We start from the raw sequence: 18,637 nt of genomic DNA, 5'->3' as shown, positions 1-18,637 counted from the left end.
AACATCATGGCCACCAACAAAACTCAGCAAAGATTGTTCTTGCTCGGGCTTTAACTTTTGGATATTCGGCAGTGTTACCACAACAGACCGAACGGCTTTGCATGCATCTTTCTCCGCCGCCATTACGGAACTACAACTCAAACTAGTGTACAACCTCAACATCATCGTTCTCAGCCACTCCCTCAGTTCACTGATTTGGCCAGAGAAAACACGCGATACCGCAAACCCAGACGATGTACTGAAGGAAAATGAAAATTGAGCAGAAGTATGTAGGAGGGCGGAGCCAGGCTAAACATATTTATCATAAGATCATTTCACAACAGTATAATTGCAATTGGCTTTGGAGTAGTTTTCCCTTCACTTAAAGCACTTTAAGCTGTATTTCTTATACAAAAGGTACTATAAAAATAAATAATTATAGTTCTCTTATTATTTATAGTAATAGCAGTAGCATTACTTTCTGCATGAATATATTTTCATTTCATATTTCAAGATAGAAGTACAGAGTTGTTGAATGGAGTCTCAACATTGGGAGATTTTATGGAACCAACATATAGTTTTGCAGTTTGCATCCAATGAACTGGCCCTAAGTTCTATTGAGGTAAATGAAGGCTCCAGCATTTATTGAGAATTAGGCAATTTAAGGCCAGACTCTAGAGGCAAAAACATTCTTTCATGCACTGGTGATTTTTGGCTATTTGCTTCCATAACATGTCTTCTTCCAGACTAGTAAGAAAAAAAAAAATATACACATTTAGGTGTTTATTTTACTACACCTTGTCTATTTTCATCGCTAGATTTGTCCTAAATTCATCAAAAGTTACCTTTAGATTATGCCTCATTTACATATAAACATAACATTTCAGAAAATATGTGATACAAAAAAGTATTGTGTTAATGCAGGTAATCAACTGAAGTTTTAACAGTGATATCTATGGGATAAACATTTTTGCCCTGACAATCCATATATTTAACGGCAGCTTCCTTAAAATAAGTTTTGTTCTCAGTCTTAAGCCAGAACTCTCCATTTAATTAGCAGTTACATACACTAAACATTTCATTTTCATTCCTATATATATTCTGAAGGTTTGAACCGAGAGGTTTGTTCATATATCATTCGTAGCCGGATCTATAGAACACTGTATTCCTAAAACCATGGCAATCTTTGTTTTTGTTGGCTGTAGACGTTTAAGAAGTGATCCAAAGATATCCAAAACGTAAAAACCTTTGATAATGTGTTAATATAATGTGTCTGTGTTAATATAATGAAATACATTTTTTTAACCTGGCTTTATCCAATGTTCACATTTCTATTTTGGAAATGTATGCAAATTAGTATAAATCTATAAATGTACACACACACATATACATATATCCACATATTTAATTTGAATATTTCTCATTTGCATATCTAAACATAACTTATTCAGATTTTCTTTATCAAAATAATTGTCTTAACGTAAGTAATCAACTGGGGAGGTTTCATGTTGATATCTATGAGTTAAAGGTTTTACACTATTCAGTCTCCCCTTATGCATGTTACTGTTATTAAAGGCCCTATGACATGCTGCTTTTTGGATGCTTTTATATAGGCCTTAGTGGTCCCCTAATACTGTATCTGAAGTCTCTTTCCCAGAATTCAGACATGGTGCAGAATTACAGCCACTAGAGCCACTCCCACAATGAGCTTTCCTTAGGATGTGCCATTTCTGTGTCTGTAGCTCTAAATGCTATTGAGGAGGACAGGGGGGGGGGCAAGGTGGAGGGTGGGGGTGTGGCCTTGACCAACTGCCACTTTGCTGGTTTGAAAGCCATGATGTCTCTCTCTCTCTCTCTCATGGATGGGCCAAATTCTCTGGGCGGGCAAAGCAGAGAAAGGGGAGGTAACCTTTCTCCTTATGACCTCATAAGGAGAAGATTCCAGATCGGCCCATCTGAGCTTTCATTTTCTCAAAGGCAGAGCAGGATACCCAGGGCTCGGTTTACACCTATCACCATTTCTAGCCACTGGGGGACCATAGGCAGGCTGGGGGAACTCATATTAATGTTAAAAAAAAACCTCATAAAGTGACATTTTCATGTCAGGGGACCTTTAAAACTGAGCATGTATGTTATGTTAAAATAATGTGTTTATTTACTGGGGTTAAGTGTTTTGAACTTGCTGAAGCTATGCCTAGAGTGTATATTTGAGAGCAGCACTCCATTTAAAACAGAATCATCATGATATCAAAAAAACTGATAAGAAACATGGTCCTCATGAATCCTTTTGGAACCACTGGCATTGGTAATAGAGGCAAATAATACAAAACTCCACTAGAGATAAAACAAAAGACATTTGTAACAGCGGGAGGAATCCCAAAGGAAGGCTTCAGTGCGAGCAACAACTGAGTCTACCCTGCTAGTATTTCTGTCCAGCCTGTCTCAAGTAAGATGCATGTGGGACACGCATTTGCTCAGCATCATTTTCACGCTGTAGCAGCCAAAGTAGTCATTGTCCAATTGGGTGTTTTTTTCTTTGTTGGAAGCCCAGCAGGTAGGAGTGTAAAATTCTCAGACGAGGAGAGGATTGTCCAGCACAGCCACACCCGCTGCTACGCCTCCGTCTGAGTGTTCGGAACTCTTGGTCCTCAGCAGGTGACCCGCACACTCGTTCATCACCATGTCTTTCCCTTGCCTGGAGAGGTGACAGAGATATCGCATATCAAATGTGTCACAGTGCTGAACTGGCCTGCATGTGCAAAAGATCAATAGTGCACACACACAGCGCTTTCGTTTTGCAGAAAAGTAAACTGAAGTCAGCGTTTACAAGTTTATGTGCAGTCAGTGGAAGCCAGCGAAATTGTTGAGCAGATGACGACGAGGAGGAGGAGAAAGAGAGGCAAATCTTTAATTACGGCTGTTTGTGAAGCAATGGCTGCAGCTTCTGTACAGAGGTGTGTGTACATCAGGAGTCGGAGCCAGGAATCTGATGTGTATCTGATTAAGGACCACATATACTGTATAAGTGGCTGAGCTGTTGTTAGAATCATTTCATTATCAAGAATAGACAGGGACCACTGAAGATATATTAAAGTTCATTTTACTTGAGAACCCAACAAGGAGGCAGTCTCCGCAGTACAGAATAGTACAGACAATGACCTAACGTAAGGCTCTCTACAGCTGCATTTTATAATTACCAAGTGAAATGTAATAATCATGATACAGAGTAGATGTCGTCAATTGTTATCTCGTCAGAGTCAATCATGTCTCCCCTATCTGGTCTGAGAGGGAATGTATGCCCTCAAGAACACACCGTGCTTAGACAAGGACACGCAATGGCTCCCATGTTATCTTGTTTACAGGGAAAGTATGTATCATAATTTCCCTAACAGCAGGTAGTGTACAATGGGGTTCATCAAAGCTTGTTGGCGGAAAAAAAACAGCTGTTTGCTGGAAAAGACGTTGATGTGAGCGGTGAGAGTGAATCAAAACCAAAAAATTGGGGGGCCAGGCAGCTATACAAAGCGCTGAAAAACACCAGAATGCTCTCTAGAGCTGAGACGAGCTGCTGAGTCTCTGTGGGTTTCAAATTACACATACTCGGTCGCTCAAATGTTGCACTAGAAATGCTGTTCCTTTATAATATATCGCAATGGTTCTCAAAGTGGGGTCCGGAGACCCCCATGGGTCCTTGAGGGTGTTCCAGGGGGTCCCCAGCAAAAAGTGAGAAAAAAAAAAAAAAGATTGTCACTATAATTCCAACCATAAGTAATACAATGACAGAATGTATGACTATTTTGGCTTTCATAGACTTTTTGTAATAAAACATCAACAAGAAAAAAAGAATCCTATCCAATGGGAACCCTGGGACAAAAACTTATCAAATCGGGGTCCGTGGTCTAGTTTTGTTTTCATTGTGGGGGTCCTTGAGGTCAAAAAGTTTGAGAACCACTGATATATCGCCTCAAACTAAATGATCAGAAAAACTGGAGCATCACAATTGGCCATGGCTGAACTTTGGGATGTTTGGGGGATGTTTTTTACACTGGCCTGAGGAGCTAATGCTGTAGAGAGGATGAAGCATTACCAAGACCAAGAACCCCTCTTGTTACTTGTTGGCAGTGGGTATAAAATCAAGATAAACTTCTTTATTTTACATGTATGCTTTAGCTCTATCTGCTTGCAGTGCAATTCTGAGATATTGAGCTGCAGTTAAAGCTGAAATGAATCGACCTAAAGATCCCATCCCACCTTCCCATGACACAAAATGCATTCTCTGCCAACGAAATAGGGATTACATACCTGACGTATGTTCCAAACACGCCCAGTTCACTGAGACAGTTGCTGATTTTGAGAGGACCGTCTCGTCTCAGCAGGTAGTTCTGTACGGGGGCGGGATGGATTTTATCCATCAGAATATAGGCCATCCTCTCTGTACTCTCCTTCACTCCCTGCAAGACCTGGCAGATCTCTGATCCATAGATGTTGTTACCTAGAAAAATGATCACAGATTTGTGGCAGCGATAAAGGCAGTGATGTTTCCTGTTTCCTGTACGGGATTCTGACACTGCCTCAAACCAGAGCTCAAAACACACCAACAAGTCTGATCGCCGCTTACATGATGGGCCACCCACAGCGTGACGTGGGGTTGCGTTCCTCCAAATGCTGAGTTGGTCTCAACTTTTCGCCGCAGGCCCGCTGCAGATTTTTGAGTGTCCCCCCTGCAGCAACCCCCGCCGCAGCCTAAAAGTACGATCCCTATTCAAAATGAATGGAAAGACCTGGGTTTTTGCCGGATCGTCGGACGGCTAATGCAGGCTGTGTGAACGCAGCCAAACAGCCACAGGCAGCTGAAATAACGGCAGAGTGGAGAGATTAATTTCATCACCTATGAGACATACAGCGGTACGAGCGAAATCCACCGATGGCGGCGAAAGTGCCCGGATGTTCACCGCTCTCCGCAGAGCGGTAGCCAATGAGAGGGCAGACTCGCGAACGTGCCTCCAATATATCCTACTAGGGATGCAGCTATCGATTATTTTAGTAATCGAGTATTCTACCGATTATTCCATCGATTAATCGGATAATTAATTGAAGAGCAATAATATACAATAGTTTGGTTTAATTTTCAGAAAAAGCTACATTTTTATTGCCTACATTGCTGACAATATAATCTCTCAAAAAAACTAAACATATTAAGTGCATTTTAGTGCCATATTACATTGTTTTTAAAGAAAACTTTCTGAAATACAATAACAACCTCAAACTAAGGCATACATTAAACATACATAAACATGACCTTAAGTTGTGGAACTTAACTTTCAGAACTACAAGTTTCAACCTGAGACTGATCTGTATATAGGCCTATAAGTATATATAAGTTATACTCAACCTATTTTCATTTATATATTTTATTACAATGTTGCACAGCTCTGTTACACTTATGCTAGTAGATTGTTGATCAGCTGTTTCTCCGTGAAGAGAGAGAGTGAGAGAAAATGGTGCGCGCCAATCAGCCGTTTTTCCGAAGGGACAACAAGTCGGCTCTTTAGATCAAATTGTGGTCAGCATTGTAGCAATGACAACTAGCTTGTTGCTAGTAATTTAACGTTATTCAAATCAAACACTACTTTTTAAGCAGAAAAGTGTGTGACTGGAGTAAAAAACGTACCAGTAGAGTACAGTTGTGTTAGGCCAGATATAAAATCATAGAAAGCGTATATATCAACACCAACAACTCATTTTCTGTGTGTACAATGTCGGCATTAGGGTTGGGCATCGTTTGGATATTAACGATTCTGATTCCAATTCCGATTCTTCCTTTCAATTCCGGTTCTTATCGAGTCTCGATTCCGATTCTTTGAGGGGTGGAGTTGAAACGGGTCACATGCTTATTTCACAAATAAGAGGAAAGTTGTTGCTTTTTCAATGCAAAATAAAGCCACACTAGAGCACCACTTACTGTGCTCCATGGCTGCAACATAACAAGCGCCTGGCCGCTACGGAAACCAAAACTTGCACGTGTTAAATTTGGAACCCATGATCAGATTTGACGAACGATTCCAATAAAGAAACAATTCTGATGGAATCGTAATTTTTGAAACGATTCCAAGTAGGAATCGGTTCTCGATGCCCAACCCTAGTCGGCATCATGTAGTGGTGACACGATTCCGCTTGAAATCAGTTGCAGTTGAAAAACGCTGCCTGTGGAAACCCAGTGTTATGCTCTTCGCAGTAGTAACTGTGGTGGTATACGCTACCATGGAGTTATTGACATTTCAAACTCTCCTGGTCTAAGAAATGGTGATCAATGTGGTAGTGGTTTAGGGACTTGTGTATTTCATAAGAAGTTTCTTCCATCGTACCTCCTCCCTCGCGCTGAGGCTTCAGAACAAACCGATCTGGTGCTGCCAACGCCATTGCTACCGTTTTTTCACCCTCTGGTCCCTAAAAGATGACAACAACAAAAAAAGAAATAAAACCAGAAACAGAAAACATGCCACGACATTTTAGCACAGAGCATTACAATGCAACAATTTCACTTTTAACATTTTCTGTATACCTGTAACAGTTTCAGTGCAAAAATGTAGAGCCAAGGACATGATGTAGGCTAAAGGCTGTTTTATGGTTCTGTGGAGGCTCCACACAGAGCTTTCACCGTAGCCTACGTAAGTGGCCTGATGTTTATACTGCGCTGGTGTGTGTCGAGCCGGCATGGAGTGTGTGTGTGTGGATGATAAAGCGAGGGAGAAGTGAAAGAGTGATGGCGATAAGCTTTGGAGCGAGTAGCGACTCTAGAGTCATAGTGAGAGAAACAAAGTGCCTCCCCTGTTGTTTCTGACCATGGTGGGAAATCTGTAGCAGGAAAAGTGAACCCTCTCATTGATTTCATGTTGTTTATGGAGAAGGAGAACCAGGAAATGAGTAGGGGGAAATGCAACGCTACCCAGCCACGGCCGAGTGACTAGCGTCGCTGCGATGTGTGGTTACATTTTTCGAGAGGTGCACATCAGGCTACGGCGTAGGGTCCGGCGTAGAGGCAGAGGGGTCTGTGGGGGTACGCCGTCGATTCGACACAGAAGCATAAAAACAGCCTTAACGCTTTGGCTACATTGAACGCGTAACGCATGCGGACCATTCACGGAGAGTATCTTTTAACTGGCTAAACTTGCTGCTCACACACGGCGTAGGATTGCTTTGGGATTGTTGTTGTTTCTTCAGTTTTTTGGAGCTGGCACAGTGCTGTGAAAACGTCAATTTACTGTCAGCTGCTGTCAGAGCACGCAGGTGAGGGAAACAAGAAATAAAAACAGAAGCTCTCAAAATCAAATTGCCATTCACAGTCATTAAGTCATTTCCTGTATATCGGTAGTTTCATTTAAAAGAAATATTGACACTTTATGATCCATTTCTGTGTAGAAGGGCCACACACACTGTTATTAGGGCTGGATACTAAATTCAGTACTTTTTAGGCACAGACCGAATTGCCTCTAAAGTAGTGAGTAGTTTCAATACCTAAGGAGCAAATCTCATCAGAGTCAGTGAGCCAATGAGCTCAACCAAGCTCTAATGATGTTGGTGATTGGCTGTCCAACATTACACGCCACAGAGACATGCTGGAAAAACTCTAAAATATAAAATAAATACAAATAAATCAATAAAAACTTTATGTGTAGAATTGTCATTTTCTGTTTAAAATGGATTTTATAAATTGGTAAGGAAAAAAGTATCGTTTAGGAATCGGTATCAAAGTCACTGTATTGGTATGGGTACCGGTATCGAACATTTCTGAGCAATACCCAGCCCTGTATGTGAAAAAAATTTAGTAATTATATCTCATGCGTTTACAATAAGTACTCCCCTGCTCCCTGAACATGAGTAAATTCAACGTAAAAACGTGCAAACTTTTTTTTATTAAACTCCTCAATAAAAACAAAGAAACAACTGTGTAGCATGTGTTATTTTCTCACCACGTCTAGAGTGTAGAGGCCAGCGAATGTTGCTCTGATCTGCTCCACCACTCGGGGCTGGTCAGGGAAGAACTTCTCCAGAACTCCAGGGCTGGCGAGCACCTGCTGGACCTTCTTGGTTCCAGCCAGGTGAGTGCTGATATCCGGACATTTCACAGCCAGAGAGCGCTCCATCAGAAGACGAGCATCCCAAGTCTACAATACAAAGAACACTCATTTGTTTCTCTCCTTTAGGTAAGAATTCCTATACACCCAGTACATTTAACTAGCCAATGGTTCAGTACAACTGGATTCATACCTGCCTTGATAAATTACAATGCAAGGCAATAATGTGCCAGGTGATGCAGTGCAATGCACTTAATCTCTACTTTACACTAGTGCTGAACGATTTGGGGTGAAAAAATTTACTTGAGATTTTCCTGCCAGCCAGATGTTGCGATTTGATTTAAAAAAAAAAATGTTTTGCTACATATTGCACCTTCTACAATCGTGTTAAATGAAGTAATAAAAAATAAATGAAAGATCCACTGAAAATTTGAGATTTCTGTAAACAATCTGTGATATGTAACTTTATTCCAGCATTTATCTTAGGAAAAAACAGTAAACATAATAAAAAAAAAAATCTTAAGTCAACCACCAAACAAGTACACCAAACATTTAACTAAATATTTCACATTTGATCAAGTGCGGTCTTCACGATAAGCTAATCGCATCCTTTCAAATCGCGGTTTCTATTTGAAAAAAATTAATTGTTCAGCCCTACTTCACACAAAATGAGCTTAGGGACTATAAAAAACATATTTTTTTGAATCACATTTTTGCATCCATTGCAATTGGTTAGATTGGTTAAATCCGGGGGATTTTCCGGCGGATTTTCCGGCGGCAACGGAGCAATCCCGGAAGTGGAACGTTGTGGATATAGACTAGCTAGATATCCCACAAGTACTACATATTGTCACACACGTCAGGTTTTCCAACTCAGAAGTGGGTCAACACAACTTGTAGCCTGTGTTCAGACCAACATTAGCACTGCGTGAAAACACACACTGCTGACGTCGCAGCGGTGCTAACGCAGAGGGCTCAGGCAAAATAAATGCAAGGACAAAAAAAGTCTGAATGCAAAGCAACATCATCCGGCAAGGCACTGCATAGGCGCTGCCTCCTGGGAGATTACTTAGTAACACAAATCCTGGACACTGCTGTGTAAACCTTGCAATTGTTGTCACAACAAATGAAATGATTGTTTCCATGTTAACTTTTCAGAGCAGTAAAATCCTTCCTGGTAACACTATAATAAACTGCTGTGCAGTGTTTTGGCATCCGATAAGCCTTCAGCCTTATGGATAAGGATAAAGGGTGTCCTATGCTGTACAGGTGGTTTGAGGCAATTTTGTAGTGATAGTGATAGTGATATTGGGCTACATAAAAAAATTGACTTAAAGGTGCTGTAGGTAGGATTGCGAAGATCCATGACAAATTTGAACATCAACAACTTCTGAGTCCCTCCCCCCTTTCTGCTAAAGCCCAAAACGGTCTCCTAAGAGCCTCCCCCCACAAGGGAGAATGACACGCAGTTAGACACCCCACCTGGCCCTGATTGGTGCTTCTGAACAGGTAGCTGTGGATTTTTGCAAACTGCACTATAGGCTGAAATCAGGGGCGGATCTACCGGGGTGGCATAGGGTGGCAAATGCCAACTATAGGCTACAATGTTACTTAGGATCTGACGTTTGTTCTGTGTAAAGTAGGCTACAAAAGCTAATATTGATTCAACGTCTGTCAAGGAAAACATTGTTACTTTGAATCTTACAGAAATGAAGAGGAAAGGTGGCATATTCAGTTTTTGTCTCCAAAGAGAAAGGCGAGAGAAATAGAAAATGAACAAGTGAGCAAGGTAGACGGAGAAGATGAGGTGGAAGGAGAGAGAAAAGAGGTGGAAAAAGAGTGAGAAGAGGTGGAAGGAGAGAGAAAATGGCAACAGAAACGTGACAGAGACAGAATACAAGGCCAAGGCAACCAGGGACAGGAGGAGGTGGAGAACACCACAGCGGTGAAGATATGGAGGGAGAGCATCACCAAGATGAGGAGGGAGAAAGCCAGAGACAAGAGAACGTGCAGGGCTCAGACAGTGAAAGGGAAAGCAGAGTGCCTGGGCCATCACCAACGATCACCTGTCGAGCTGGTCCACACGGTATGGAAACTGTTGATGTATAGTATACTAAGTTAGATATGAATAAGAACAACAAATGACAAAGCTTAAATATGAATAATTAGGGAAAGTTGTCAGTGTGAAAGTGTGATGAGATGGGGAGATGAGTTTTTATATTTTGTGTAGAATGTATTTTAGATCTATTGCTCAGATTAAATATAAAAAATATATATAAATCAAATAAAAAATAAACAAATGAACCTAAAAATACTCTCCCAGGCTAAAATGTTAGTGTGTGTTAACACAGTCTGATGGTTATAACTATGACAGTTCCTAATCTTGTACAAATGCTGCCTGCACAGTCCAAAACAGTTTGCTTCCCCTCTCAGACATCTGCCACTCATCACCTGGGTCTTAACTTAATGCCTTTCCTGTGATAATGCCCCTTACTTCTATCCTACTTCTATCTCCTATTAAGTGAGATCACATTGTATGGTCACTTATTCCTAATATGAACTGTTTCAAATGAAACCTCAAATGCAGGACACTGATTGCATGAGATGAAGTGTGTCTGTATGAGTTTGTAAATGGCAGCCTGTGCCCTTTTGTAGTGTGTATATACTATTTCTCATCAAACTGTGATAACTGATTAAATTCAGTAAATATACGTCTGACATATGTTGCCACCCCTCAAACATTCCTGCCCCCCTCTCGCCACCCCGTGAATATTTTTCTAGATCCGCCCCTGGCTGAAATTAACTTTCAGCAAATATGACAGAAAGTTAGTTTTATAAGTGTTACCTACTGCACCTTGACTTAAGATACTACAGCTGTACTTCCTGGATCATATTTAATTATCTTGCCTGAACCTGAAACAACACAACTCCACCAATGCCACCACTTCTATTTTGACACAGGGCTGTTTTCAGACTGGATGTCCACTTTGAGTATTTGTTTTCTTTTTTTGGGGGGGAGGGCACATTGGGCAGCAGAGCATAAAGAGGGGGGGCAGGGAACATGTGAGCCTGTGCTGACCACAGTGACAGGAGAATGAGGTAGTGCACTGGACACACGGAAAGCAGAAAGCTGCTAAAAACACAACGAGTTGTGATTTGCTCCCAGCTCTTTTAGCTAGGGATGTACCAATCAAGTTCCCAAACACAGTAATCTGACTTTTTGTAGTTCTGGTTAGATATTTATACTGCTCACAATACAGCTGCACAGTTTACACATCAGGTTTTGGCAGGATATGCATGGCAACTGAATAGCTCTGCAATATTAAAATTGCCTGCAAAAATATAACACAATTATGTGATTATTCTTTAAATCCCAATGAGAGAATTGATTATTTTGCCACGTAGGGCATGAATTGTAAGAATAATGTGTGGCAGCACAGAAGAAGAAAAAAAAAAGTTGTGTCTGTCTCTTTGGAAAACCTACAAGGACTCAACAAAAGGTTTCAAGTCCTCATGTCCATTCCCAACTAAACTCTTAAAGGTGGTAGTGTCTGCATGAAACACCGTTTTCTATGCTGACTGCACTTCACGTGGTCAGTAACTAAAACTAGGAATACTAGGAATAAAGATTTAAGTGAAGACCTTTTCAGAAATGTAGTTCTCAGGCATGTAGCCATCCCTGAAGTACACCACTGCTACCTCTTGGTCATCACTGAAAAGAGAGTCATATAAATACACATTAAGTACAACTGATCATAATCATATCATATATTATACCTATGTATAACATATAGCTTTAATGTATGAATAATACATTGTATAGCATGCAATTATTTAGATTTAACTGACAGAAACTGACTTACACAAATAGCCTCTTGTCCTGATCAAGGGACCCGGTTTTGATAACGTCGTCGAACCGCTTTCTCATTGTGCTTATGTTTCTGAAACACATTGACAGTAGAGTGCTGGTTACAAAAGGTTTGTTCTACTAAAATTGCACTACTTTAATATCAAATGTTGGCTAAAGCTAATGGGGAATGGCTTCCTCTGTACTCACGCATACCTCTTCCACAGTTCGTTCTCAATGTATCGTTGATCAAAGATGTTCCTTTGGCCCTTTTCCACCAGGAACATGACGACTGCTCTGTAATGACAACAATTGCTCCTGTAAAACACGCTCACTGCTACCTTTAAATCATTATTCGGGGCATTTGGTTACTCTGAATAGTCCACAGATCTTACTGGCAATTGTTTTGATCAACTAAATTTCTACCAATTGTAAACACAACTGATTTTACAATACTTAATACATTGCATTCCTAATCAACTCAAAATCGGGCCTTGAAGTTGAATCACCCTGGTAATATGTGTGATCATCAGTGACACATCAATCAAACAATCGGTCAACTGTATGAGGTACAATCCCAGTGAAATGTTATCACATCAGCTCCTTCAACTTGTGCACGATTCATCATAAAGCAGAATGTGGCCGTCAGATTTGCACAAAGAAAAGGAGTCACCCGGGTGAATGAAGAGGGATGCATGAATGTATATGTTGTTTGGGTTCCATACAACGTACATGCATACATCCACGTTATTTTGAGGGCAATTTGGTTGTAAGAAACCCATGTTTCTGATATAAAAACTTTGAAAACGGGTCAAATGTGACCCGAGGACAACACAAGGAATAAGCTAAGTAAATTGAACAGTAAGTAAGTAAAGTCAGGACATCCATTAGGTGAGGAAATGTACCTCTCTGATCCATAGAGCTCCCAGGCTTTGGCAACAGCCTTGGCCAGACCAGCTGCAGGGTTGTTGTCGAGGATCCGCCGGCTCTCCTCCAGTTGCCCAGCCACTTTAAGGACATGTCTGTCGAGCGAGATAAATAATACTTATGGCATTGTTAACCACAGCAAATCATTTCTTTATTTCTTTCTGACTGCACTTTTAATAATTTCATGAAAACCAAAAGATTTGATCACATTACTCTGATATTTAATTAAAGCAACAACATACTGTTGTTGTGTCTGTGTATGTATGTATGTATGTATGTATGTATGTTTTGTATGTTCCCTCTGTGTACTATGTGATGGACAGTGTGTCTGTATGTTTTTTGTGTTTGGGTGTACCCTTCTGTCTGTGGTATGTTGTGTGTACTTTTATATTTGGACCTTGAGTCTGTAAATAAAGTTATTATTATTATTATACTCTAGATTGCCTAGGCAAAAATCTTTTTAACACAGGAAAAGTATCTGCCTTAAAGGGTTCAATAGGTAACTTTTATACTTTTATTTTTGTCATGTCTGCTGAAATTTTCACTGTATTTCACACACTAGGATCACACATTTTCATCACCAGCTATGAAAATGTCAACATTAATTTTAGTTGCCCCACTAACCTAATTATTTTCATCACAATTCAACTTACAATATGTACTTTTATGCTGGAAGGGGGTGTCCGTAGGGGTCTCTCAATCAAAACACAGACTCTTCACGTTGTGAAGTTGCGTGGGATCATGGGAGTTGTTGTCTTCATTGTTCAACAACCAGCATTGCCGAGTCTATAGGTGATATGACAATGACCGACTTACCGGTGTACATCTGGCGTGCGTGAAGAGAGACCTCCGAAACTGGCAGCAAAGGTGTTGATTTCTATCTGCTTCAAAGACGAAGAGCCATCATCTCCCTGGTCCAGCATGTAGTCGGACCGATTGAGACCCAACGCAATAGACTAGAAAGAAGACAAAGAACCGCCATTTAGACTCACGCAAAATCAGTCTGAGGATTAAAGTGGCAACAGAAAAGAAGTCACTTGCACATAGTTAAATCAGGAAGATTACCAACTTCTAATAAACTGGTTGATAACTAGTAAACTCTATAAAATGCTATACAATCTCAATCCAAGTATGTAGGTAGGTATGTTCATATCTAAATTCAGATGTAGACAGCTGCTGAATGATCAGCCTTTCTGAAGATGGACCGCTACAGTATCTGACAAGGCCTCCTGTCATGTATTGAAAGTCCAAGGGTAGCTGGTTTATGCAGACTCGTTGTGTCTAATGTGTAATGTGTGATTGCATTGCTGAACATTAAGGCTAAAATGCCACAGCTTTAGTAAAACCGTGGAAAGCAAGACCTTCAGTGTTTAACTGGATTGGTAAAACAAAAAACAAAAAACACTTTGCAATAGCAGACAGCACAACTATTCATCTTGAAACATAATCAAGACATCAGAAATGTTATGTGTCTTGCAAGCAACATCGTATTTCGGTTGTTTGTGGCTAAGACGACATACCTGAGACCTGCCTTCTTTTAGGATTTGTTGGTGGATCCTGAAAAGCCTTGCAGTGAAATCATCCACCGCAATGGTGCTATAAACAAAGAATGTCACCCTGTTAAAATCCTGAAACTATTTAATCAAAATTTTACATTAGTTGTCACAGATTCACCCACATAATTGTATAGAAGTATAATATTGGCATGCTATGCTGCAACTTGAAACTACACCGCGTAGCCACATTTCCAAGCTACCGATTGCCGTAATTATTGTTGGCTCATATCCTACCTAGCCAGAGCCTCTTCCAGAAAGTCTGGATCCTGGCTGATCTTGTCCACCAGTGTATTGTAGTGTGTTTGCACTGCCAGAGCCTGGAGGAACACAGCCTTAGGCACAGGTGTGGGGAAGAGTGTGAATGGAGCGTACGTCACCAACTGAAAGACAAGTTGTAAAATGTAAGAAAGGAATGCTGACTTCAAAAAACTATTCATCACAAAACACAAGCACTGGACATGGAATGTGAGGAATGAAAACAAGCACTTGGGCTAAGAATTCCTGTAACTGCAAACACAGGCTTAATAAAGTTCTGTGCCAAATCCCGTACCCGAAAGCAGAACACATTCCTAACATTACTTCACATTGAACAGGGCAGTTTTAATGGCTTAACAGCCCACTGATATGAAATAATGTCCTCTCTTACTGGCTGGGGCTCACCTTTTCACATCACACAAATACATGTTCAGATCTAGTTGCTATAGAAATTGATGAAATTGGTTCGCATGAATGAAAATTGAAAATAAAGAGAGGGAGCCCTGGTTTGATAACTATTGTACAAGCCCCTCACCCAACACCATAAGAAAAAAAATTTATTGAGTTATTTCATATCAGAAGAATCAGTACAATAACTTAAAATAGGCACATTCACTGTGGTTGCTGGATTACGTTAAACAGTTTTTACCGGTATTCACTCATGCATAGGAGATACTACTTGAGTGATTATAACTTTATTACAGGGATCTTAAAGCACAACAAGATGCACATTCTTAACCTCTCTCTGTGTAGTGAACCTTGGGCTTTGGCGGCCTTTACGCTATGCCAAAGAATCAGCAGGGTTTAGGAGATATGTGGCGATTATTGCCACCAGTTACAAAGTGACATGGTTAATAAATAATGGAAAAGGGACTGATGCATAGCCCAACAGGTCAAGAGTTCAGTAGACAGATGACGGTAGGCATATAGGCGGATGAAGACAGCCATTAAATAAAACAGCATGGCCACCGAAAAGGCGCAGGAGGTTTCAGGGTGCTTCGGGGTGCTTCCACCTCCTGTCTGAACCTAATATGCATAGCCCCATCTGGAAGGCTCGTGACTGAAAATTCAGTTTTTTTGAGGTATAATGAAGAAGTTAGGCCACAGGAAGTGTAATTTTTAAGATGAAAAATGTCATCTTGGGCTCACATTGAAGCTTATGAACTTGGGAAGTTTTCTATATACAGTAAGTGAGGTAGTAATGGAAAATAATCCTACTTGATCAGAATTTGTCAAGCGGACTGTGATTTATTTTTATTTTTGGATTTGTTGTTGGTCATATTTTAAAATAGAAGGGCAGGCAGCAAGCCACGGAATCTTATTTCTTTACTTTTCCCTTTGTTTCAGGATAACCCTCTCAGATTCTGGACCTGTATGACTATTTATGCAATTGTAGTACCTTAATATTTACATTTACATCATTGATCGTCTATGATTGCTGTATTTCTCTTATGTGCCCACTGCACAAATGAAGTTTGTGCAGGAAAATAAGGTAATGTGAATCTGAAGTTTAAAGCTGAACAGGTTTCCTCATAAGAGAGACAGCCGTTGCAAGGTGAAGGGTATTGCATTATGCAGAGAAGGTCTCTGAATTGGCAGATGCCAATGCCAGGCAATGTTATTTTTTATATTATGTTACATATAGTCTATATGCACAACAATCTACTTCTGTGATTGCTCTCGTTCTGCCGGAAATTCCGCCTGATGTCACTCTTTTCAGATGTCCGTTTTTGGATATCCCGTTACCTTCCGCTTCTTTGTGTTTTAATTTTAAACTCCGGTGGATTTATGAGGACTATGGTTAACTGCTCCTCAGATCTCTGCAGGGTAAATCCAGACAGCTAGCTAGACTATCTGTCCAATCTGAGTTTTCTGTTGCACGACAAAAAACAACCTTTGAACGTACACGTTCCATCAAAACAAGTTCCTTCCCGAGGCTATTTTGCAGTGCTTAGCACCGCCCAAGATGATTGTGATTGGTTTAAAGAAATGCCAATGAACCAGAGCACATTTTACACCCATCCCAGAATGCTGTGTGGACTCGCCAGACCTTCCTCTGCAGCGCTGTGGAGGAAGGTCTGGCTTATGTTAAGTATATTATCATAGTCTGTGCAGGCCAACTAAATGTCTCAGTTTTCACTTCCTACCTCTGATGAGTTGGGGGTCTCGTGGATCCGCATTAGAACACCCTGCAGAAGTGCTGCATCTTTTGCCACGTCCGCCAAGTCTTTTATCAGTGTAGTATTAGTCATTATCTTATCTGGTATCCCCTGGGCCATTCTGATTCACCTGCGATATGAAAAACAGTCAACGTAACTGGTAAAACAGTACAAGAGTAACGTTACACTCTAAAGGAAAAAAGATTTTACCCTAAAGTTGTTTGTAAAGTATTTCACTACTCACTTTGTGAAGGAAAAAAAATAAACATATAACATCCCAGAACATAAGGGACATAACTTTAAATATTGCTTAGCACTTGTGAGGTTACCTTTCTGTTTTGGATTAGAGAATATGTCAGTAAATAAACCTGCATTCTCGTTTAAATATACCTGTTAAAAACTAAAGGAACAATACTACAACTATAGGTTAATTCTGCTACTACTACTAATAAACATACATATCAAGAATAACAATTATTGTTGTTGCTATGTACCAACCTGTAGCATATTTAGCACATGTGAGTTTACCAAAATGCTTTACATGAAGACTGAAAAAACTATAACAAAATATGCACGCATTAAAAATAAGAGACCAGAGATTCTCCCAGTCCAAGTCTCATTTTTCTGATTTCTGATTAGAACACCTAAATGCAGCAAGAATTACACGAAAATCAGTAAGTTTACAAAATAGCAAACCGTGCATAAAGTTACTACTTGTGTAATACTAGTGTTATAGGTCCGTGTACACTAACACAACAACACGTGTAGCTTACTTACCTAATGTTAACTGGGGTTTAAATTAAAACCAGGAAGCTAACGTTGAATACGTTGAACACCGTCGGATAACGTTAGTGTCTGGTAACGCTAGTCGTAAATAGTTAGCAATGTACCTTTATGGTCCTGCTCGACGGGTACAATGTATACGTTAGGTCTGTGTTGACCGTATATTGCCTTTGGAGGTACACTAACCTTTATAACGCTACAAATAATGTCGTTGAAATAGCCGCTTGTAATGTAAGGGAGTCAGATGTACGCTAACCAGTAGCCACCGCTGATTGGTCGGTGGGGGGGACTGACAAAACTACTAGCTTCTACAGCCAATCAGTGTCAAAAGCGTCACCAAACGATTAAAGACCGATCCAGCACTGAACCTACATCCGTGCACTGAACTGACTCAAAAAATGATGACTGAAGAATGAGACAGCACTTTGTCAGATCACGTTAGGAAAGGGCATTTTTTTTGCGGTAGTTAATGTGTGTGGCTCATAAATAAAACAACGTGAAAACAATGAACGGAAATGTTACAATGTAAATCTGGCAAAATGTTTATAAAAAAATAACAGTAGGCTTACAGCAGAAATTGAAATGAAAAGTGTTTTTTTCCACTTGATACAAACCTTCCCCAAAAATGGATTACATCCAGAAAGGTGTCATTCCAAGACAAAGAACAGTGAAGAAGAGGTGGTTCACTGTAACTATACAATACAAAAGTATTTATTAGTAGTTAGATAACACCAACTTCGAATGGCGTTCCTTATAATAGCAAATCTTTTTGGGGCCACAGTGATAACATTATCAGCCAAAAAAAATAAAAAATTAAAAGACCTAGATTAAGCGATTGTCTTCCTAAAAAATATATTATTGTCATTCCCACTGAGTAAAAATATAGATGTTTTTAAATAGTAGGCCATGTCACAATGATGCCAAATGAGTTACAACTGCCTAATTTCATCATGTTCACATAGTTATCACAATAATCAACATTAGAATAAGATGAATATATATAAAAATGTACTTAAAGAACAAGTAGGAGGTATGAAATACATTAATTATTGTAAT

The 18,637-nt window shown here is 40.1% G+C and overlaps 1 protein-coding gene across 2 annotated transcripts; it reads right to left on the bottom strand.

The window, feature by feature from the left end:
- Positions 1 to 2,111: 2,111 nt before the first annotated feature.
- Positions 2,112 to 17,855, bottom strand: gss (glutathione synthetase). 2 transcript variants are annotated; one of them, XM_028583050.1, is made up of 13 exons: positions 17,576 to 17,855; positions 16,787 to 16,928; positions 14,619 to 14,764; positions 14,349 to 14,424; positions 13,645 to 13,784; positions 12,807 to 12,923; positions 12,118 to 12,198; positions 11,918 to 11,995; positions 11,697 to 11,766; positions 7,950 to 8,144; positions 6,345 to 6,426; positions 4,282 to 4,471; positions 2,112 to 2,674 (listed from the first exon to the last, which is right to left on the bottom strand). In XM_028583050.1, exons 2-13 carry the CDS (start codon positions 16,916 to 16,918, stop codon positions 2,551 to 2,553), a joined length of 1,431 nt encoding a protein of 476 aa, XP_028438851.1. In that variant the 5' UTR covers positions 16,919 to 16,928; positions 17,576 to 17,855; the 3' UTR covers positions 2,112 to 2,550. The 2 variants fall into 2 exon arrangements, with proteins under 2 accessions (XP_028438851.1, XP_028438852.1); XM_028583051.1 differs by having other exon boundaries at positions 17,689 to 17,855.
- Positions 17,856 to 18,637: the final 782 nt, after the last annotated feature.

This window comes from Perca flavescens, chromosome 7, assembly GCF_004354835.1.
Source record: "Perca flavescens isolate YP-PL-M2 chromosome 7, PFLA_1.0, whole genome shotgun sequence".
Lineage (NCBI taxonomy): Eukaryota > Metazoa > Chordata > Actinopteri > Perciformes > Percidae > Perca > Perca flavescens.
Note: the sequence above shows the minus strand (reverse complement) of the source record. Positions and strands in the feature narration are given on the sequence as shown.